Here is a 25,382-nt window from a genome sequence, read left to right as displayed (position 1 = left end):
CTGAGGAATGCATTTTGGTCACACTAGATGTGAAGAATTTGTTTACTTCAATACCGAACACTTTTGGGTTAGCAGCCTTGAGATTTATTATTAATAACAGTCATAAATTCACTACCAGTGAAGAGACTTTATTATGTGCTATCATGGAACTAGTGTTAACCAATAATGTTTTTATGTTTAGAGATAAGGTATATCTACAGCATTGGGGGGTGGCCATGGGTACCCCCTGTGCGAACACTTATGCTAATTTAGTGATGTTGCACTGGGAGAAGACTCACCTTTTTAATCATGACTGCTTTAAGAAAATAAGTCTCTACAAAAGATTTGTAGATGATGTACTTCTGTTTTGGCATGGTACCACAGGCGAGCTCTTTACTTTTATCAGATACTTTGAATCCACTACTGAATTCTTGAAATTTACTGTTAACTATTCACCTCACAGCATAGATTTCTTAGACATCACTATCATTAAGGATCAACGACATACCATTGACACCACCATTTTCAGGAAAGAATGTTGGAGGAACACATTACTTCATTACAATAGCATGCATCCCAGGTTTATCTTTGATAATATAGTCAAGAGTCAGTTCACCAGAATTAAGAGATTATGTAAAACAGAGGATAAACTATATACACAAGGTGATTTTTTGGAAGATTGCTTTATTAACAGGGGATACAACCCTGAAAAGGTACGCAACATTAAGGAGAATTTTATTCATAAGACAGTTGTGAAGAGTACAAGTTTTAATACTAACAAACGCCTTAGACATACCAAGAGAATTTTTGATAACTCTACAGTGAAAATTAATATGAGGTATACCAGCGACATTAAACATATCAGAAATATTCTAACTAAGAATTGGCATATCCTTTTGACTGACACACAAATAGCAGATTTGGTAGGACCCACACCTTCATTTGCTTACCGCAACAGCAAGAACTTAAGTAGACTGTTGTGTATTGAACAGCCTAGTTTAAACAGGAATGTCAGATCCAATAGGGGCAAGAGATTAGGCACATTTCCATGTACGAAATGCAGCATGTGTAATATGATTACTACTGATCAATTGTTTCAACACCCTACATTAGCTTTCAAGTTTGAACCACATTTTTTCGCAACTTGTGAGGACAAGAACCTGATATACTTGGCGGACTGCCGAATTTGCAGAGCTTTCTATATAGGCATGACCACTAGAACTTTGAAAGAAAGGATACAAGAACATGTTTATGACATAAAGAAATGTGATATAAAAAATGCACTAGCCAAACATGTCAAGAACAACTTAGGGCATTCTTTTGTTTTTAGAGTGCTACAAATTATTACACCTTGTGCTAGAAAGGGAGACACTTTCAATGATTTAGAGAACACTGAGTTATCCTGGATTCTCAAGTTGAAGGCTCAATATAGTCCAGGTCTGAACCAATATGTGAGCGTAAGAGCTCCCTTGAAAGCACATAGTGTTAAATGAAGATGCTCTATACAGAGCTTCAATGGGTTATGTCCTTCATTATAACAGATTAGAAATGCTAGTTGATTTCATACCCTTTTGTTTCAAAAAATATATGTTTCAGCATCCTTGCAGGTTGTACATTAATATTCTATATTATGAAATCAGCGTTCATTCACCATGGACATGATTATGTTGTATTTTATTTATATTAATATCCATTGGGATATGTTGTATAACAGCATATTCATTTATATATTCATTTTATCAATATATTTATTAGCATATTTATTACTATATTTATTAGCATTGATATTTTTATACATTTCATATATTTTTATATTTTTATATTTTATCAAATCCTTTTATATACACATATGTTTTAAATCTGTCTACATTTACTCATATTTACTCACATTTTTACATTTCATATATATTCTGTATTTCATACAGTTATACAAATTCTACATATATTTAAACATAAAGTTTTATTAGATTATTTTTATTAGATCATTTAAGCACAATGACTGATTAATATCTGGGCTAAACATAGAAATGTAGTAAAAATATTTACATGTTTTTGTTCCAAAAATATATATATGTAACACACATATTTATATAAACGTCCATGGATACGCTACGTCTGTCTCATAATGACGAGGTTCATATTTCCTTTTACACACTCTTGTCCATTATGTAATCTGACTTCATTAGCAATATATATTCTTTTCACATTGTCATATCTTGCGAAATTATAGACGTGCAGGCAACTTTATACAGATGAGAGGTTGGATCATTTACATAAACTAGTTCATTTATATAATGTTTTCATTTTATTTTACACTATTCAACATTGTTGTCAGTAATTTCATTTCCTAGGTTGCAGTCTTCACAGATTTCATTGAGTCCTTATAGTTAATAATAGTTATTTATCTATCATAGTGTCCTTAGTACTGTGCATAACATGCTTCATGAGCTACTTTGCTTGAGAGTGAATGTTACGAGTATTTTTGAGCGTGGTTCAGCAATTTTGCAAAACACGTTTTTAAGAAAAGATTTTTAAAATGTTTTAAATAGTTGTTGTTTCAGATCATCGTATTAGAAGCTCTAGAAATGTGTTTTATATACCGCATTATTTTATGCTTTTTATTCTTTTGTGATTAGGTACTAGATTGTGCAGATTGATTCAATGACTTGTTTCACTTTAATTTAATTTAATTGTTTAATTATTTAATTTAATTGTTTGATTACTTGATTACCTTATTAAAGAGAAGCTTTAAGTATATATATTTGCAACCTGACAAATGTATCATTATGGATCTGAAGAAGCGTGCTTGATGTACGCGAAAGCGCTTGTCCGTTAATAAATATTTCCATTTATTGTGGTGGTCCGTCTCCAGTGTATCTGCTTTACTTTTCCACAATTTTGTACTTTTGGAGCAGACCTTTAGGGAACAGCGACATCGTGTTTTTACTATTGACCAAACGGTGTTGATCTCCTGGGTGTTGGCATTCTTTCATTTCAATAAGATGTCCGACATCCATAGAGAGAGAGAGAGAGAGAGAGAGAGAGAGACAGACAGAGCTGGCATTGTCTATCTTACTATTCAGTTTCTATTGGCCGACTCAGCAATGTCTCACTTCCTTTCTCCAGAGATCTGTTGTCTAAAGCAGTGAGCCATAGTTGTCGTTTTTGATGCATCTTTTACACGCTCCTGCATTTGTATTTTTGTGGCACCATGGTATCTGTCTAAGCCAAGTCTGCAGAGTTCACCTCTTACAACTATTTCCTTCTGCTCAAACGATGACTGCCTACCTGTATTCCACTACTCAAAACACATTTTGAAGAATTAGACTTCATTTAAAAATGAACTGCTTTATTTGTATTTCAGAAATGCTTTTTTTTTCAAATTATTTTTGTCATTTATGCTTTAGATGTTAAAGTTAGACTGAACTTTGTACAACATTTCAATCATTTTTTAAACAATAATCAAACTTTAATAAATCTTTCTGGTAAAACTGGGTGCTGCATCTTAAAAGTGTAACAATGAAAAGGCAAGACAATCCATAATTTTTATTTGATATTATGGTTTACTTTGCAAGAACTTTTGTAATTAGAACAAGAGTGTTCTTATTTTGATAAAGTTAATTCATTATCACTTTCTGTTTAATAAGAAGCAACTGGCATCTGTTATTGTTCAAGAATATGCATAAAATGTGTAATAAATCACTATGGCAAGGTTGAACAGAGGAGAAAATACATTTTGTTAAGAAGAAGGGCCTAATGCATCTTAGAGGTATAGAAGGAATTTGTGTTCCAGGGATTTTGCTTTAAAGTATGGACATTGATTTTGGAAATACTTTCATTACAATTGCTCATATACTACTTTTTAAAACAAACCATTTCCATATAGTACTACTTGATCTAGATGTTTTGTACTAAAATATAATTTTATATGATTTTTCAACCAGTGCACAAATGAAATTAATAATTACACATGCAGTACTAACTTAAGCTCAGTTTGCTATGTATTGTTCTGGGGAACAGGGGTAAGTCTTTAAAAATGTCACAGAGAATGAAGACATAAGCTTATGAGAATAGTATGTAAAATCAAAATGTAATTGTTCACTCTGACAGGGCATGCATTTCATTTTCTAGGATGAAGATGGATAAAACACTTTAAAGATATAAAAATTAAGCATGCAGTGCTTAGTTAAACTGAAACCTCTAATTTATAGACTAATTAGATTTCTGGAATTAATTATCATTTAAATTAAGCAGCTGTGTTTTATCTATCACAATTATATATACTTTTTGAATTATGAAAATTATATTAGTTTTTAAGCATCTATAAAACAACAAAGATCTGTACTACTTAAGTTATTAAGTATGTAATTATAGCTGTGTAACAGGTTGCATGCAAATCTCTGACCTGTAAATGTTAATAGCACTAATACAGTTTGTATAAGAATATTTGATCTTGCAAAGATAAGTAAGTTGCGTCTTAATTGTCATAGTACAACCTGAAGTAACAAACCTTGGTAAATGAAGATTACAAAATTCCATCCAGATATGTGCTTTGTTTTGGTAACATTACCAGTAGCCTATATGAAGTTAATTGGTGTCCTGTTTGATCTTGCCTGAAGCACAGGCCCTCATGGTCTGTGTATAGGTATCTGCTTGGTTAGTAAAAAAAATCATTCAGTTAAGGATACACATTTTTAGCAAGAAAGAAAATTCAGTCTGACTGTTTTCATACATAGACAAAGTTAGCCTGCCTACTTCCTTTTTCCTTCAAAACTTGCTGTGTGATTGAAATTCTTTCTTCCTGGGTGATGTGTAAAATTTTGTGTACTTTGTACGGTAGGTCAGTTTATCTGGAGACAACTGCTGAGTCCTGCATTCTTGTGACAACCAAATAAGGGGAGTTGTAATATTAATTTGTCTGATTACTGAATAAGTGTCCTTCCTATGATAGTTTAATCCACAAGCTAAGCCGGTGGTAGATATAACATGGAACTCAAACAACAAAACAGATAAAAACTAAAGTCATAGTTCATATCATGACATTTCTGTAATACCATGTAGAAAACAGGTTCATTAAGCAATATTCCATGACTGTATATAAGGATTTATCCATGGCTGGTGCAATAGTCCATGACTGTGCATGGATATATCAGGATTTACCCATGGTTGGTGTAATAATCCATGGCTGTGCATGGTTACATCAGGATTTGCCAACAGTTGGTATAATAATCCATGACTGTGCACGGGTAAATCAGGATTTACGAATGGCTGGTTTAATAATCCATGACTGTGCATGGCTATATCAGGAGTTACCCATGGTTGGTGTAATAATCCACAATTGTGCATGGTTATATCAGGATTTACCCACAGTTGGTATAATCCATGACTGTGCATGGGTATATCAGGATTTACCGACAGGTGGTTTAATAATCCATGACTGTGGATGGGTATATCAGGATTTACCCATAGCTAGTGTAATAATTTGTGAATGTGCATATATACATCAAGATTTACCCATGGTTGGCAGAATAATCTATGACTGTGGATGGGTATATAAGGATTTACCCACAGATGGTGTAATAATTCATGACTGTGCATGGGTATATCAGGATTTGCCCACAGTTGGTATAATAATCCATGACTGTGCATGGGTATAGCAGGATTTACCCATGGCTGGTGCAATAATTTGTGAATGAGCATAGATATACCAAGATTTACCATTGGTTGGTATAATAATCTATGACTGTGGATGGGTATATCAGTATTTACCCACAGATGGTGTCATAATCCATGAGGGTGCATGGGTATATCAGGATTTATCACTGGCTGATGTAATAATCCATGACTGTGCATGGTTATATCAGGATTAACCTATGGTTGGTGTGGTTTGATTATTAAGGTAAAGCCCAAGTGAGTAAAAAAAGCCAACCGTGGGAACATCCTCATATACCCACAAACAGAAATGGATTACTCCTTTTATACAATGACATTATTTAATAAATAAATTGCTTACCTTTCTTAAATAATGTATTTGTATAAAAGCATTTCAGTCTTCTTCTGCATTGTCTTCTATAGGTCGATGTACTGCACCTGCGTATGGAAGTTAAGTTCAGATGCTTGCACGGTACATCAGTGCAGTGCAGGAGAAGCAATTAAACAAGGAAAATCCCTGTTGCTGTTTTTATCAATGTTTCATAAAGTCAGGATTTTATGACTGACAGCAGGGAAAGACAGGGACAATTGTTTATGTTTCAATTTCTTTAGTTTAGCAGACCATACCTTATTTTTCTTGTATTTTGCTGTCCCTGGCATATGCTAATATAATGTCCTGCCAATCAATGGTAGGTACTTCATTGGCCCAGCCTATGCCAATAGAATGTCTGGCCAATCAATGGTAGGTACTTAATTGGCCCAGCATATGCCAATAGAATGTCTGGCCAGTCAATGGTAGGTAGTTCATTGGCCCAGCATATGCTAACACAATGCCTGGCTAGTCAATGGTAGGCACTTCATTGGCTGGACTTTTTTCTTTTGGTATATACTTGATTTACAATGGGCATGCTGGTTGGGCTATCTAATCAGTGTGCTCATTTTTGAATAGAGATGAGCAGTCATTGCATAATTATATATTTAAAGACTATAAAGTTTACAGCTGTAGAACATAGATCATAACTAAAATGAATACCCAGAATATAGCCACAATCTGTCTTAAACTTTTTGGTCATAGAACTTGTTTCAGTTTCAGGATAAGTACTGACATTTCTCCTTTTTTGTTGCAGTTGGTCCTCGGATGGCCATAGAACCACAGTCTCTGCAAGTTGATCTGGGATCTGATGCTATCTTTAGCTGTGCATGGTCAGGCAACCCATCTCTGACCATTGTCTGGATGAAGAGGGGGTCCGGAGTGGTAAGTATGAATGCAAACTCTAACAAAGAATTGCAGGTAACATTAGCACTGCTAATATATATTCTTGGATTTCAGTGGGATGTTACAATGAGTGTAAAAGGCTTTTAAGTTATGGCTGAGGTTGTAATGCCTCCAAACCTTGCTGACATCCTGCATTGTTAAATGAATATCGGTCTCCATTACTGTCCATTGTAAAAATTGTGAGGGGGTTTCATTTCAGCATATCTGAACCTACAGCTACATTTAATGAGACTGTGTTTATATTACTATTAAACTCAGACAGAGCTTTATTGTAGACAGTTAATGTTAAGAGTTGTTATGCTAGGCAAAATGCCTTTAAAAATGAGAGGCTGTACTCAGAACCTATTTAAACAGGTTCTGATTATACAGCATTCTGGTGGGAGACATAACTATGGGAGTGGGAGGTATTGCTGCTAGAGATAATCATTTTATAGTTAATGTGGTTACAAGAGTACTGAGAGAGGTTATTTTAAAGGTACCATTACAGCAACCATGTTTATCCAAAAAAAGACAGTGCTAATTCATTTCTGAATTCACTCTGTGTAGATCATTGTTTGCTATATAATAGCAAATGGACATTTTACTGTGTATGATCACAACAAAGCCAACATCCCATTTACCCCAAAGTGCATCTATTCTAGAGGTGATTGAGTTAGTAGCAGCAATACAGGGTAAACATTCTTTCTGCCATTATTCTAAATAGTGAGTGACTGGACTTCTGTCAACCTTTTTTAGATGAAAGACCACTTAGTTATTTTGATTCCAGAAAATACACAGGCAGCTGAAAAATATCTCATCTCACAATTTTATCTGTTGTAAAAAAAAAAATGCATGACTTCTACTTCTGATTCCATGAGAATCCCCTTTTTAATTTCATTTCCATTTATTTATTTATTTATTTTGTATTCACTCTTTTAGTATAAGGCTCAATGAACAGTTCTACATGGCTCTCAAGAGATCTGTCAGTTATCTGTAAAGGACAATCTGTAGTCGTTTAAACTGAAATTACACAGGGGTTGAAATATTTCATTAGCAGTCAACAGGCTATTTTATTAAACCTACAGGAAATAATCTAACATTGTGAGCTGCCATGAATCATTATTACAGCTTTTCACTTGAATAAGATGCATACTGGTGTGACTTCATCATTATTTAAATGTATCTAAATCATTGTTAGATTTTTTCATTTCGTATTCTGTCCCTCACAGCACAAAGAATAGTTTCACTTCTCTTGATTTAGAATAGTTTCACTAGTGTTGATTTACAGTGCATACTTTTTTCTGGTGCAGTCATATGCATCTTTATATAAACCCACATTTTATTTAGTTTACTTATCCATCCACTGTTAATATTTAACCCCGAAGAGCATCAGGTGCTCCCACAGTGTTGCATGCAACTGTTAGGCCTTCCTTCTGCCATTTTATGATCCATGAATGACTATAACATCAATGTCACCTTGTTCCATTGAAAAGATGATCCAGGAAATAATCTCACAAGTTGAGAAAGTCAACATATCCTTGGGCACTTTGACTGACAGGTCCAGAAAATAATAATAATGCGATTTCATATGGTGCTCCTACAGATTAAGAAACTAAGATATGGTAGGAAATGATTCACCAGATCCCTTTGCAAAAATGTTTCATAATCAAAGTATGTCTGAGCAAGAAATACCTCCCTGTCCCATGAAAAAGGGAGTTATCCACACATTCTAAATTAGATGTAATTTTTGTTCACATACCCAACATTAGTTGTCAACCAACTCACCATTCTAGGCTCAGGTGTTTCTTTTCCTTGGTAACCCAAGAGAATTTCATGGCTTACTATATTGTGTAGAGTATTACAGAATGCAAAGGCGATTAAAGGTATCAAACCAAGGACTACAAGAAGAAACATACTATAGGCAATAGCCTGAAATGCATGCGATATACTCGATCAGCTTCCAAAATAAATAGTAAATAAGCTAGATTAATTTTGAGGGAAAACTGTATGACTCCCTACTGGTTTAGTTGGTTCCCTACAAAAGTTTCGCCTTCAGAATTACTGAATGACTTCTCAAGCATAGTAAACAGGTTGTCTATGCAGAAACTCATCAAAAACTCGAGATGGTTTATACAGCCAAAATTGTTCTCCCCAACACAACTAAAGCTGCACTTGCCACTACTTATCTACTCCCCACACTTCTTTATGGTGCTCCCATCCTTACTAACCTTCAGGCATCACAAAATTAAAACTTGAACAATGCAATAACAAAGCTGCTAAATTTGCTGCAAATAGCGCTTTCAGAACCAACCACTGTATGGTACTAAAAAGTCTAACCTGGTTAGAAATACTCCACCAACTAACATATGCACAGCTTCTTACTACCTATAAAATTATCCAGAATCCATTTGCTTGTCCAGCCGTAAATAACATTCAACACAACTATGTTCCCAGTCAGTCATTACTATCCAATGAACAAATACTCCACTCCTCTTTAGCCCAAATCTGCTGGGCATTGTCTGTACTCATACCATGTTGCTAAGGGCTGGAACTCTTTATCTGTAGCCTTGAGGTGAATAGGATCCCATACTTAAAAACCATTCTGAAAGACTTCCTAGCCAAAATCTGGCTCTGTTCTTGCTCAGTACCAGGTTAAGCTGTATTCCTAAATGTGAATAAATACCTATTCATACCTTATACCTCCTTTATCTTCCTTTTTTACTCTTTACCTTATATAAGTTCATATGTGTATAGTTGGCTAACAACCAGAATGGCCCTTAAAAGCCTAGTCGTGCAACCCAAATGTGACCCACAAATTTGATTTATATTTTATTTATAGGGTGATTTACTGACTGACTCCTTCCATCAGAGACATAGGCGCCACACCAGGAGCAAATTTCAGATTACCCATCCATTGTTCCAAGCTGCTGTTAAATAAGGATAAAGAAGAACTCTACCAATCCCCCCCCCCCCCGGCTTTCTCTCTTAATCTACCATAAGCCTGCTTTTCTCTCTCTTTGTATTGCAATTCCTATTTGAATTATGCTAACTTACCATACTTCTCAACCTGGAAACATCAAATATCTTGACAAAGGCCCATGAAAAGTAGGTACAACTGGCCAAAAATCTGGACCCTAATTAACATAAACTTTGCATACATAATTATGTAACCCCACCAACCCCAGTGGAATTGTGGGATACCAGCATTCAAATGCAAATTAAACAACAGACAAACTATTAAACACAAAATATAACCAGAACAATGGTGTTTTAGTCATATCAACATGTGAACAATTTTCTTTTATAAAAATAAAAACTACTAGTAACCTGTTATTCTAACAACATTCTAAGTTTATAAGAAAATTATTTTAAATCTATCCCTATTTTTGGTTCATTGCCTCCCAACACTATTTTAAGACTTTATCCAGATTTCTTGTGTGAAGATGTTGATAGTTATGTTTCAGTTTAACATTTCATCTGAAATAACAGCACAGCACACACATGCAGCACTCCCTTATGCTATACTGTAGTATCAAGCACCTGGGTAGAAGGGAACTCACAGCCTTCTGATATTCTAGTACCAAAGGTGAATGTGCTACCTGTTGAGCTTCTGACACCATGACAACTCTACATAACATATACCTCTAAATGCCTTAAGAATTCCAAGTCCAAGTTAGAGCCATATTAACAAGATGGCAATTTTGAAAATGCAAAATCTGCAGCACAGAGAGATTGTCATTTACAATAAAATCCATATTTCACTGGTAAAACAATGTGTGCATGGGCTCACAAGCAAACATCCAGGCAAAACCTTTTTTCATAAAATGTGAAAGAGAACACTTTTTGTATATGAATAATTACAGGGAAAACAGTAACATTAGCCAATAATTTGGCAAATTATCTCGGTTCATGATTACTGAAGTCCTGCCCTCAACATCTTAGCTTATGAAATCTGGACAAAGCCAAAAATAATGGTGGACAATGGCCAAAAAATAGGGACAAATCTTAAATATTACTCTTATAAACCAGTTGTTTGAAAAAAAGGTTTTGTGTTAGCATGCATTTTTCTGAAGGATATGAAGTCTGAAACTGGAAAGCCTGTCATTATTTAGTGAGTTTATTCCTCAATGATTTACAAGAAAACCACACATTTTATGAGGAACACACCAAAAATATGAGTCCAATATCTGGACATTCTGGGAAAATCTGAATAGTTGAGAGGTATGATAAGTACTATTAATAAAAAAAAAATCTGTGTACAAGTCAAAATCATTGCTGTGGGTGGAGTGGAAGGCAGAAAATACCTGACCTCAGTTTCTTCATTTACCATTAAACATAGTCTTGTGCTAATAAAAAGGCAATCTGCACCTGAGATTTGCCCAAACAGATGAATTTATGTTTTAGGAGCAGCTTCCTCTTTTGGTCCAGATTTTTAGTACTCTTATTCCTAAAATGAGTTTTTGTAGTGAAATGGAGAAAATTACATCATTTGAGTTCTACACTACTCTATTAAAAACCTTTGGTTTGAAATACTGCTAGCCCCATTTGCTGTCAACTTTCTAACCGCACAGTACCTTTTTTTTGAAAATGTTTTCCCCGATTGCGAGCCTATGGCTATGATTCTTGAGAATTAGTTTTGTGGCTAAACTAGAAATGGGCAAAGAGCATACTTACAGCTGAGATCCACATCCTGCACATTCTGTTAACTTTTAAAGTGAACTGCAGTAGTCCTGATTTTGCAACTTCGTTTGACTGTCATTAAATACGTTTTTCTTCAGAATTCATGAACAAAGAATTTTATTAACATGTGTCCCATGTGTGCTCTTCACATACATTTTTTTGTGTATTTGCAAAGCTTCTAAGTGCTTCTGGGAAAAACAACCATTTGCAAACAGTAGAACATGTCAAAGCACGGGCATCTTTTACAAATCAAGCACTGAAAAGCTCACCAGTCCACTGTGCATTCAGTAGCTTTCATTTTAATGATTTATACCACAGTCTACTTACCATTTGCCTTAAAAGTGATTGTTCCTTCTTGTTGTTACTACATCCATTCTAAAGATTAGAATCCGTGTGAGTAGATCGAACTATATTAGACCACCTCTATTTACACATACACTATCACTGCAGTGAAGTTTCCACCTACATAAAGAGCTACCTGGAAATGTTTCAATGTCACTGGGTGTCAATAAGTATCCAGAAATCATATGCTGGACAAAATACCACTGGTAACTTAAATAACCACAAAAGACTTCAATTAAAAAAAATTACCATTGTAAATAGTCTAATTTATGGCAGTTTATCTCTCAAATAAGCACCACCTTGAATGTGCAGTTGCAACCCGCCTTCACCCATCCCATCTCTTAAATAAATTGCTTAACTGACTGCCAGGCGCATTCTGATGGTAAATAAAATAAACAAAGAAATCAGGAATTGAACAGGTCACTTGAAAATTCATAGCACCCCATTATTTTGCCCTCAAAACCAGTTAAATTCTGAAGAATTTGGCCCAGTTCAGAGGTATGTAACTTACCTTTAATTTCTCTATAAACTAGCTAAACTTTTCCTAACTATTAAATCACTGTAATACAAAATTGTATCGATTCTTAACTAATGTTTTCATATTATGTCTAATTTGGTATAATTATTTAAAATGTATTCATTGTAAAATCATTGTTGTTAAAATGTTTTGTAATACTTTGGGGCTTTTCTCTCCAGGCCTCCTCTGAAAATGGAATCCTACTCAATTGGACTTTCCCAGTAATCAAATGTCAATAAAATGTCTGATAAACTTCCGCAATCCTGTGAAACGATCATTTTGAAATTCGTTTAAAATTAATCTACTGCTATATTTTCCCCATGTCTCACTCTTATTTTTATTGCTTGAGCCCTTGTTTGACATCAGAATTTTCTGCCTTAAAAACACATATGAGGAGTGGTCATCCATAACACCAGTGAGCAGCAGAGGAGAGAGGAGGCCTGACATTTCCATATTCCAGTTCCTTTTATGTGATGGTATAAAGATGGTTTTGAGATGGACATCTACACTGGGGATTCAGACAATGACTATTGGTTGGAATTGTTTATTTATTTGCTACAGTTTCTGTTTAGATTTATATTGAGGGTCTTCGATGGTCTTTTTGTGTCTGTTGTTCAAATGCTTCATTTTAGGTTAACTGGGACTATATTTTTCATAGTAATTAGTGCTGTTACTGGAACACTGCTATGGGGTGGCATGTTTTAATGAATTCTCTGCTTGAAGACATGCTTGATATAAACCCTGGTTCCTGTCTGACTTTATCGGTCTCCTAAGACTAAATATATCCTCACAGCTTTTGGCAATATTTGTCTAATGTACATTCATTGTTGATAGTGGAATCGCTCTTTATCTGGTTTGTTACTTTATAGCACTAATTACTAATTTCTAGAAAAATACACTGCCCATGAATTTGGCTTGAAAAAGTCTTGGCTCCAAGAGAACCTGTTTAGGTTGCATTGAAGACTGAGGGGTTTTGAGCCAAGGGTTTTAGTATTGCCATGCTTTTGAGATGGATGAGGCCTAGTAAGCTAAGATCATTCATAGCCCAGACAACGAGACATAGATCACCACATGCGAGCTGGTATGAGATGGGGAAAATCAACAGGGTGTTTAACCTGCCCAGGTAGCTAAGATAACTTAGTCCTTTGCTTTGTTTATAGATAGAAAAATGTTACAGTCTTTCTAGTTGTGAAATGGTGAGCTGTATTCTATGACTGGCCTCATTTAGCAAGAATAGAGGGTGATTATGTCATTTTTGGACCTGGAGGCTATAACTTTGGTAATTAACTAGGCAATGTAGAAGGACTTTATGACTCATGCACGATCATCAAAATATAGTTACTTATTGGCAAAGCTACTCAGGTCTCTAATGACTGTGTCAGTCTTAAGCATGGTCCTATTTATATGGTAAACAGTAGGATGGACTTGTTTCCCATAGACAACTGCACTATATTTTTGGTGTTTAGCTTAAGACTGTGGTTGTTACACCAATTGATGCATTTGGAAAGTCATCTTAGAGGAAAAGAATATATATTGGTCATCTGCAATTGCACCCAGTTTACAGTTATTGTCAAACTCGCTTAGCCATAAATCTTTGACATCTGGTTTTACATCAAAGAAGTATATGTTAGATAAGAGTGGAACAGAAGCCTGCAGGACAACACCACTGGTATTGCTTTTGACTGAGAATATACTAGTACCTACCACTTTGTGCATCTTATCAGAGATTCCATTTGCAATCCAGCAAGTAATGCCTGGGTGTATACTTAGATTGATGAGTTTTGTTAATAATGCTAGCATGGAGAAATATATTGAAGGCTTTAGCAAGAGAGGGATAAGAAGTGTGGACAAACTGTATGGACAGAATGACTTTTTTCCAGTGGTATGCATTAAACTTTCAAATAAATTAAGCAGACAGGATCTAGTTGTCATGAACCTGAATTGATTAGGGCTAAAGGTTATAGACCACCAATTTTGTTGTCGCTTCACAGTAAGACGTTGTCCTATTCGATTCTCAGCTAAAGCGTCTTCTGTGTCGAGACATGCGTAAATGGGCACACCTTCGTTGAAGGTTGTGCGCCAGGCCTGGCAGGTCAGTATGTAAAAATCTACTGCCAATCATTAGCAGACCGGAGTTCCACTGTGGCGACCCCTAACCGGGAAAAAACGAAAGATACAACAACATAAGGTTGGACACGATATGGTCCATGATTTTGCTGATAATGCTGATGAGACTATTACGAAGATCAATGCCTCACTGTGTGGTGGAACACACACACACACACACACACACACACACACACACACACACACACACACACACACACACACACACACACACACACACACACACACACACACACGCGCACACACACACACACACACACACACACACAATGAAAATCTGCCAGTATTGCAGTGTGTGTGTGTGTGTGTGTGTGTGTGTGTGTGTGTGTGTGTGTGTGTGTGTGTGCATACATGTGATGGCCCTTTATGATGTACAACCCCCTATCTATTTTGTTATGGGGCATACAGTGACATCAAAGGCCCAGTGCATGAGGGAAAGATATATTGCTCTGCTGGGTAACCCAAAGAGTTTCTGAGTAGCAAGTAATGTAATTGGCAGAGATACATGCAGAAAAGCCCAATATATTACTTACTGAGGTGCACACTGCAAACTCAAAGTAAGTGGCAAATATTCTGGCTTGCCATTTCTGCAAGCATATCTGGCTTTGAGAAATTCCACAATATAGGCAATCTGGGTGCGATGGCCTGTGGAATATATTGCTTAAGACCTGAAATTCCTTCCATGTTGGACCAGTAAGAGTTTGCACTGTTCTCCATCCCTGTAAAACAGAAGTTTTTTCAGTTTTTTGAAAGGAATGTCTCAAAAGGGAGGGGGGGAACCCTTTGATTCTGTATTATTTCTTTTTCTACTGTCAACATTTTTGGAAAAAACTGTAGCCTCACCTATTAGTAATGATTATAATCAGACAGACCACTCAATGACCAGTAGCAGAGCATTAAGACAGCCCATATTACCTGTATAACCTTGCTGTCCCTAATGGGTAAACTGTTTACATCTAGCAATAAAAATTATTAACGATGTCATCTTTCTTGAGCTAATGAAAAATTTTGCTTCTCTACTTATTTTTCTGACAGACAATTAGCAATAAATGGAACACTGACATCTCTTCCTTTCTTCCTACACCTGTAGGCTTCCCCTAAGGCCCCATCCTAGACTCACTCCTAATAAATATGTTCATTAATGACCTACACAAAGTCACCAATATTGCTTCATTCATATTCTATGTAGATGTCTCAGTGCTCATCTGTGTAGCTCAATCCATTGAAAAAAATACAACAACTTATTCTGGAATCCTTCAATAGTGTGGTTCAACCACTCACAAGTCCTATTGAACCTCCAAAAAACAAACTGCTTCTCTTCACTCTTAAACGATTCCATGACAACAAATCCAACTTCATGCTAACCTCTTCCAATAGCACCACAAGTAAAACAGTTTCACACGCCAAGCTGCTAGAAGCAGTAATCAACAAAAGCATGAAATTTGATCTCTGTGTAAAAAAAAAAAAACAGTCAAAAAATCAAAAATTCTGCATCCTTTACTGGATTAAGCCTTATTTAAATGAAGATGCAAACTTGCGTATAGCATACCTTCTCCCAACCCTTCTCTATGGAGCCTACATTCTTATCAATCTTCAAGCTACCCAATTGAAACTACTTGAGCAGTGCTATAACAAGCTAAATTCACAGCTAACCTACCACAGCAGTCACATCATTGTTAGTCTTAAACCAACCCCTCTGGTTAGACCTCCCTCACTGTCGTCACATCACTGCTTAGCCTTAAACCAACCCCTCTGGTTAGACCCCCCCTTACTGTCGTCACATCACTGCTTAGCCTTCAACCAACCCCTCTGGTTAGACCTCCTTCACTGTCATCACATCACTCCTTAGCCTTAAAACAACACCTTTGTCTTTTCCAACAATGCCTAACTCAGTTATAATGCTCTCTGCCTATATATTTAATCTTAATACTACTTTGCAGTTCCATGTTTAATTTACTATGTATGATGTTGTATCTACTATATAAGGTGTTACTTATCAAACCTCCCTTACATCTTCATTGCCCAAGAATATTGTATATCGTATTATTGAACTTAATGTCCTCAGGCCCCCTCCAAAAAGGGACACTGCCCATTTAACCCCTTCCAGTAAATAAATGAAAATGAATAAATAAATAAAATTTTGATTCTGTTGAATACCATTGATTGCTCATTGTCCTTTATCTGTACTGCACTAAAAACATAGAAGTTCAGTCACTCAGCAGTTCTCTAAGGCATATAATCTTTCTGGTCCTTATTAATCATCAAAAACAAAACAGGAATGTCCTCTTCCACTCCAGAATTTAATAAAACAAGCAAAGCTTTCAAAATTTTCTCTTTTTCACTTCTAATAAAACTCCCAAGAACAATCAATGTAGATATGTTTAATTTACCTAGCTACTTGTGAACAATGTAGCTGTTCTTATGTGCGCAAAACCAATAAAATGTTAAAAGGATGAATTTTGACCATCTGTCTGATATAGGCAGTGAAATTATGACACATGCACTACCCAAAGATGTGTTGGAGAATGGTCATGCACATTAAGCCCAGTTTTAGAGTTATTACTACCCTATGATTAACCATTTAGTAGGACGATTTTACTTTAAAAAGTGAATGTATAGAATATAAATGGATTGATTATTTTTGTGCCGATAAATAATAAAGTAAATATTAAACCAGTTTTAAAAATGGGTTCTAATTGGTTCTTTTATGCATGTGATTATTTAAATTCACTGTTGATTTTAGTAATTTTATCAGCATTGAAAAAGAGATTGTCTTGAAAGTTTTGCTTGTATTAAATTTTGAAGTGGAAGAGGATTTCTTTACATTGTTTCTGATATCTTTTTAATGATTTGTACTCCTTAACTGCAGTTGTCCAAATGTTTGTTTTTGTGGATATTACTAATCATTCACAATCACCCATATTATCAGTGACTAAATGGATGCAGCAGGACTTTATACTTGATCCCCTCCACTTCTTTTATAAATTGATGAAGTTGCAATGAGCAGCAATAGTCTATGTAGTTTGCACTGTGCTGTTGCACTAATGTTTGTGGAGGAAATTCAATAAAAATATGGACATTTTCTCCTAAAACGTATCACCCACCCTAAATACCTATTGTTATTCATTCACCAATATAGCTATTTAAGTGAATTTTGTTTAAGCAATATTAAGTTATTTAAAGTACACAAAACTTGGCTACTATCAAGGATGACTGGACCATAAGACCTGAAGGACATTGTATGAAAAGGCCGATAACCTTTTATCTGAAGTGTAGTTTAAACTGCATCTCACCTCCAGTCTCTACAATACAATGTCACTTTCTATGTTCAGACTTGCCCATCTACTTGCTGCAAAATGACTGGATTACATGCAAAAGGGCAACACTCGCTAAACGTGTTATTCTTCACATGTTATATATGAATCACCAGTCTGTGCAGACACTACTGTCAAGTTCTTAGACAAACTAAAAAGAATGAAGAAAAAAAGTGCCAATATCTAATGAGTATTCCACACAGAGAGGATCACTGCACCACTCTTATTGTGATACATTTGTTTCTATTATTCTCAAAGGCTAAGATATAAATGTACATTTTAATTATGCAAAATACTAAAACTTGGATCACTGCAGTTTTTTTTCACAGCACTCTAAAGTTAAAATCTATTAGATTTCTCAGATGTAGTACCCTATCTGTGAACAGTCTTTCTTACAAAAGTAGTTCCTGAACTTATTGAATCTTGTCATGCCAGTTCAGCTAATGTTGCACAGCTCACAGCTGAAAGTGAGTTCTTGGAAAACACTTATATGTGCCTCAAAGATCCTCCCTAAGACTCCTCATAAATTGACTAGCAAGCTTTTTAAGTTTATTTTTACAGTATGGCAGTTTAGTGTATATGCTATATATTCTCCAGACCCTAGACTGACAGAAATTGTTTACAGATATAAGTTATAAAGCAGCGGTTAAAAATAAATAAAACAATGGTGTCACCTGAAAAGTAACCACCATTTTTTAACAAGTTCCTACCTTTCTGGGAACTCATCCCATACTCTCAAAGTTTGCCAGGTTGCATGATGAATCCATTTAATAAATGGATATAATTCATAATGGAACACTTAAAAAAGCTCTACAAGTGCAATGTCCCTTGGCATTGACCTCAAAACCCATTACTTCCCTGGGGACTGTTTTAGCCCTGACACTATCAACAACTATAGGTCTAATGTAACAATTATTCATAATATGATAGACAACTATATTAAAATTAGAATAATGTTCCCCTTAAAATGGAACAGCACTTCTTCTTCATCCTGATGATGATCTTCCCTAAGCTATTATATATTTGTTGGCCTTGGCTTTACTACCATACAGATCGAAGATTTGAAAATGGGTAAAATATTAAGGAAGTAGTTATGGTTTCCACTTTTTCCCAGAATTCCATCTCTTTCACACTTCAAGAAAAGTAGACATATAGTTATCATGTCATAATATAGTTGTTTGAGAGAAAAATCCTTTTATTCTTTGGATGCACTCTCCATTTTAAGAAAGTAAAAAGAACAGTTTTGATTCAATAAGACAGGCACAGCCAAAAAAATGCAGGTCACCCATCAGCTCCTCCACAGGTCTCTAGGAATGAAAATTGTATCAGCTGATCTGCCTCTTTAGAAGGAGGAGTCTAGTGCAGAAACAGAATATATGATGACTATCTCAATGCCAGACATCGGGGAACTGATTCAGAAATAATAGCCTTTGCCATTATGAATAGTTCTGCATTTTATACGCCCCTGGATTTATTAAGGTGCAGTTGTGTTCACTGCAAATAGAGAAAAGAAGAAAATGCATTTTCATTTATGATGAGAGGGCTTGACATACTTGACAAAACAATAGTTTCATAACTTATGTTGCTGTAGTAAAACAGTGCGATATACATCCTAGGTGCCAACACAACTATTACCACATACTGTCTTGATTCCAAGATGCAAATTTCTCTAACTTCATTCTTGGTCTACCAGACTTATTAGAGTAGTGCAAGTATAGAGGGTAAACAGAACAGAGTTAATAAAGAGAACAAACTGAATGCCTTGCATATAATTACAGATTGTACCAGTCTATCATGCTGGAGAACCAAGGTCATCACTGTACCTCCCATAAATCTTTCTTAATCGTTTCATTTACAAATGAGCAGAAAAATAAAACAAAAACACAGACGCATAGATGGCCCCAGACCCTCAGCTGTTCAAGTAAAGAGCTAAAAGGACTTTTGTGAAACTTGCAGGATAGTTCTTGCAAAATTCTGTGGCTTCCTGAACACCTATCCATACCAAAGTTCTTCAAGTGAAGAGCAAAAAAAAAAAAAAGGTCTGTTCCATCTACTGGCACACCAACTAAGATGATATACCCTCTCGGCCCCATTGATTCGGTCCGCTTTCTCTGCCCAGCCTCAAATCCTCCTTCCTTACATTTTATTAAAAAAAAAGAACAAAAGAATGTTTAAACTGTAGCAAACTGCTTGATACAAACACAGAAAACAGCTGTAATAGTTTAAAGCAATGCATAGAGAGCTAAGGCACTCAGGTTTTAGTTTAAAAAAATATTTTCTCTTTTAGATGTAGCAAGCAGTTACTACAGTTTACACCTTGCATGGAGAGTTACATCAGTTAATTTTTAGTTAAAAAAAATTCTTTTACATTTAAACTGTAGCAAATTCCTTGTTACAAATATAGGAAATAGTTGCTACAGTTTATGTCCTACATGGAGACTGCTGCAGTGCTCATATTTTAGTTAAAAGTTGATTTTTTTTTTCATTTGAACTTTAGCAAATACCTTGCCACAAATGTAGCCAACAGTTGCTGTAGTTTGTACCTGCATTGATGCTGCAATGTGCAGGTTATACTTAAAAATAAATATGTGTGTGTGTGTGTGTGTGTGTGTGTGTGTGTGTGTGTGTGTGTGTGTGTGTGTGTGTGTGTGTGTGTGTGTGTATATATATATATATATATATATATATATATATATATATATATATATATATTTAGCAAACTGCTTACTACAGTTTAGACCACAGGTGGAGCACTACAGCACTTAGGTTTGACCATAAATATATTAAAGAGTGATCAGGATGATAAATGGTCATGCCCCGTAACACTTTACAGACAGAGAAGTTGTCCCTTTCACTATTCCCTACCTATTCTACTGCAAAAGCACTAGGTACACTTTCTTCGTCATCATAATGGTATCTCTTTGCCTAGAAGAGCTTATTACATATTCTGTATAACCTTCAGGAAATTCAAAACATGTTCCCTGTTGAACAATTTGGAACATAGTAGTTTACAATCGTGTCTCCAATCATGACCAGCAGATTATGTATTTCAGACATGGATGCCATGACATTCACTTCAAAAGTATCTTAATGTGAAGTTTCAACCAAATAAATTTTAAGCATTATAAACACAAAAATAAATAAAAGCAATAATAGCAGATGGGCCATAAAAAAATAAACACAGCAATCTAAACACATTAAATATTACACAGTGAATCCTGCAACATTAAGTAAGAAAAGAATGCTAAACAGCTAATCCTAAAGAGCAATGTTATTACATGACTAATAAATGGAATTATCAGCTAGAGTACTGTTATTACATTTCTCTAATAAAGTAAATGTTTAGGCCAAAATGTATAGTTCATTATAATGACATTGGAACTTATATGAATTCTTACTGGAAGCCATATTTAGTAATTATTTTAATATATTATAGTGATCGTAAGCAGTCTCTTCCAATTCCAAGTAATATATTTTGCTTGCTTATAGCCAGAATATTTCATAGAATATTCCACAGAAGTGGAATTTGGTCTCCGTTAACATATGATATTATAAGTGCCTTGATAAATGCTAAATGTTTTAAAATCTGAAAGTTATCTGACCAGATAAAAGCTGTGCAAAATCTCAACATTTAACCAGACTTTCCTCACAAGAAACAATCTTAAAACTATATTGCCAATTAGTTTTAGTGTCCCTGCTACTTCTCCAACATTGACTGTTCCCATTCCTTATTCAAACCAGTAAGTGGGAGTCCTTTTGATTTTCATTGTTTAACCTGTTGTATTACTGACATATTCCTCACAGTTCATCTTGTCTATAACTACTCTGATTAAAAATAAAATAAAACAAAACAAATAAGCTAAATGCTATGCAATGTATGCTGCTGTACATTTTATCTTGTGACTGTCAGGGTACTGGGTACATATTATGACAAGACTGGTTTGCAGGGCATAATGGTCCAATCAGTACAATGTCTACACCATTGCAAACCAAATATGGGATGGATATATGCGTGTGGACCTTAGAACTCACACCACTTTTACCAATTTAATTGACAGGGGATGGGCTTGAATCCTAAAGCTTTCACCAAATGTATCAGTTGTAGGGGTTACAGAGCCCATATCTGCACCTCTGCAAACACATAGGTACTCAAGACAGTGATTGGCATTAAGAGTTGATGGAAAATATCCATTACTGCCTTGGATTATAACTAACACCTACTATACCCATGTTTACTTTAAATTGTCAGTTGCAGAATAGGATTACAAGAACGTATTCTCCAGTATTTCACTCAGCACTATGTCAGCCCAGTGCTTGTAGTGTAAGGTTGCCAAAGGAAACTGAGATGTAACCAAACAATGTTTCATACACACACACACACACACACACCACACACACACACACACGCACGCACGCACACACACACACACACACACACACACACACACACACACACACACACACATATACAAACACACATACATGCACACAAATTCATAATGTTCCCAAGAAGAGACTACTGATACTTCTCCATTTAAAGACCCCCCTTCTCATACTTATGATATGCTACCATCAATAAAATTCCTAATCTAATACCAAGTGCTCTGTTGCTGACCACTTTTCAAATTATCCATATAGCACTGAATTATAATAGCTGCTGGTCAAACAATCTTATTTCAAAAAGGGCAGATCCCAGCACTTATAATAGTGCTTTCAGGGATACCCATCAATAATAAAATAAGTCATCTATCTCAATTGTTTTCATATGAGCAAATGAAAATTCTTTACTTTTAAAAAGATCTAATTATACCTATTAAAGCATATAAAAGTTGACTAGGGAAAATACTGTTTCATGTGGCTATACTGATGACAGGAAAAAATCTCTTAACTGTATCTGTTACTTTTAAATAACTGAAGCCTCTGATTAAAAATAAAGCCCAACAAGTATATGGCACAAGAACTCTCTTTTAACATTCTCCACAAATTAAAATCTCACAAGTCAAAATAACAGTCCCAGACAAAAAGAAAGAAAAAGACAGCAGCAGCAGCTACAGTTCAGTATACTACATAAAGAGTAAATATATTTCCAAATCTAGATAACAGTAACAGAGAAACAGAAAGTAAAGAACAACAGCAGCACTGCCTTAGCACATTCAGCAGAGGTTAGACAGATTTTAAACACAAATTAAATCTGTTTTTCCATTTAAAGCATTTGCTAGAATGCATAGAATGTCCTGTTCCAAAATGAGGTAAGGAAACACTGAGCATGATAAATACAAATAAAAATCCATATTATTAGAAGAAAATACAAGGTACACATGAAATTCCCTGCTATTTACATTTCAAATCAAAGATAACCTGTATAATCAGACAACTAGTAATGACTATATCTGTAGGTTGATTTTGTAAACTCTAAATATATCTATGATAAGGGAATAGAGTAATGAAAGCAAATATAGTATCTCATCCTCATGCCAATAAATATATGAGCTGGTGGTGTAAGAACAAGATAATCCCAAAGTCATGGTGTAGTAAAATAATATTTTAGTTTAGAAAGTATTTTTAGCATTTTGTTCATATGTCCCCTTCCTTTAAAGATTTGCATTTGCAGCAGCAATTGTTTTTGCATTAATCTTGTTTGAGTAGTTTGTATCCACAAGATGAGTTGACACATTGCTTTTCTTACACAAAAATTATTTTTTAATTATCTCTTGACTTTGAGATTATAGAACACTAATGCCACTAGCTTCTGTATTTGCCATTTTTTTGCAGTTCAGTGGCACCTAAAAAATGCATGTTTAAGATATTTTGTGTTTTGTCCAGTAGCACTTGATTAACAACCTATTTACAGTACCTGAAAAAGATGAAATAATTTCTGAAAATGTAGCAGAGCTATGCAGGTTGTTAGAAGATTACCAGTTTTAGGAGGGACTGATGGAAATATTGAGGACAAGTTGATGTAGTAAAAGCATAGCTAAATATTACAGTCAGAATCAAATTTAACTTTAGATAGACCATTACAACTGCAATGGTAATGTTCTGTAAAACTTCAGTGAAAGATACCAAGGGGTTGCAGGAACAATGCGATATTATTCATTCAAAGGATACAATGTGTTCACTGTAGCATAACTTTGCACTATGCAGAAGATTGATAATTCAAAGAAAAGCTTTGCACGAAAAAAAAATCCAAAAGAATGACTTTTATAGGAAAATACATATACTGATAAATAACCAATGTGAAATATAAAATAATACATACTGCATATAGATGGGATTCACCTGGTGATAAGCTAAAATGAATGATGACAGGGAAATGGACAACATGGACTACTTTGGAGAACAGTGTGGAATGAGGTAGTGATGTAGATCCTAGAGCATAAAATAAAAAAAAGTTATACCCTGCACAGAAAGGTGCAGTAAAATCTTATTAGTGCATACCTTTTTTATCTAATCATTTTACTGACAAAAATCTCTCCTGCTTCTAGCAGGTTTTATCTTTCCAAGTCCCTTTCTCTTGCAAATACCATTCACAAATATGACAATTCTAAGTTGTCTTTTTCAATTTGGTTTGCATCAACAACAAATATACCTCATTATATACCCAAATGTGGTACCATAGACCAGAGCTCATATCCTTATTTATATCAAGAATGAAATTTAACTTTAGATAAACCATTTCAGCTACAATGTCCATTGAAACTTTGGTAAAAGATATCAGTTCAGTCAGCCTCATAAAACAACGCCCAGACTGGTCAATCTGTATATGTACAGTCAGTCTTCACTTCATTATCTTACAAGATGGTGAGATGTATTGCTACTATTACCTATTTATGTCGTATGTCAAAACTTCAACATTGAGCAAATTATCATCATCATTCCAATGAGATCCCAAATCCTGTACTGTTATTACACCCGAGTGACACCTCCAGGTGCATCTGCAGGTTAACTCCTACTGACGTCAAATATTGTTTGTTCATATTTGCATCAATAATTCCAAAGCCACGCTATGTACAAGGTTTTAAAAGATTTCATTTTAAAGCTTACACAATGGCAAACTCAACTGCATTAATATTTGACCTCTGCCTAGTATAGGTAAATAGATATTAACTGTTGTTTTTATTATATTAATTTATATAGATAGAATTTTCATATTTTTCTAAATACCTCAACAACCAAGTAACAAAGACAAAACACCTTAGCCTCATATGAAAGCTCTCAGCTAGATGAATAAAATGCTGCTGACAGTATGTGTGGAACTTGAGTGGTTGCTGAGATATTGCAAAGTGTTTACAAAATATTACAAATGTAATAGCAGTGTTTACTGTGACTTACAAAATTTGGTTTAAGACCTACAACCTAAAGAATGCTACCGCTATAAAAATAGTTTATGCTGATGTGTTTACTATTCATACTTCTTTCATAATCCCTATGGTTCCAGAGATATGAACATTTGTTTAAAATGTGAGGACATAATTTGATTTTGTCAAAAGGCTTAGGCTCTGCCCATTGGAAGTTA

At 35.0% G+C, this 25,382-nt stretch overlaps 1 protein-coding gene across 1 annotated transcript in view; it reads left to right on the top strand.

Annotated features, from left to right (window-relative positions):
• The window catches only part of KIRREL3 (kirre like nephrin family adhesion molecule 3), a 2,095,651-nt gene that overhangs the window by 1,635,125 nt on the left and 435,144 nt on the right, over positions 1–25,382 (top strand). The window contains exon 8 of the mRNA XM_044081102.1: positions 6,759–6,886. Coding sequence (XP_043937037.1) covers positions 6,759–6,886 — 128 coding nt within the window. The remainder of the gene's footprint in view (positions 1–6,758; positions 6,887–25,382) is intronic.

This window comes from Protopterus annectens, chromosome 8.part0, assembly GCF_019279795.1.
Source record: "Protopterus annectens isolate FY-2018-M chromosome 8.part0, PAN1.0, whole genome shotgun sequence".
NCBI classification, from domain to species: Eukaryota; Metazoa; Chordata; order Ceratodontiformes; family Protopteridae; genus Protopterus; species Protopterus annectens.
Note: the sequence above shows the minus strand (reverse complement) of the source record. Positions and strands in the feature narration are given on the sequence as shown.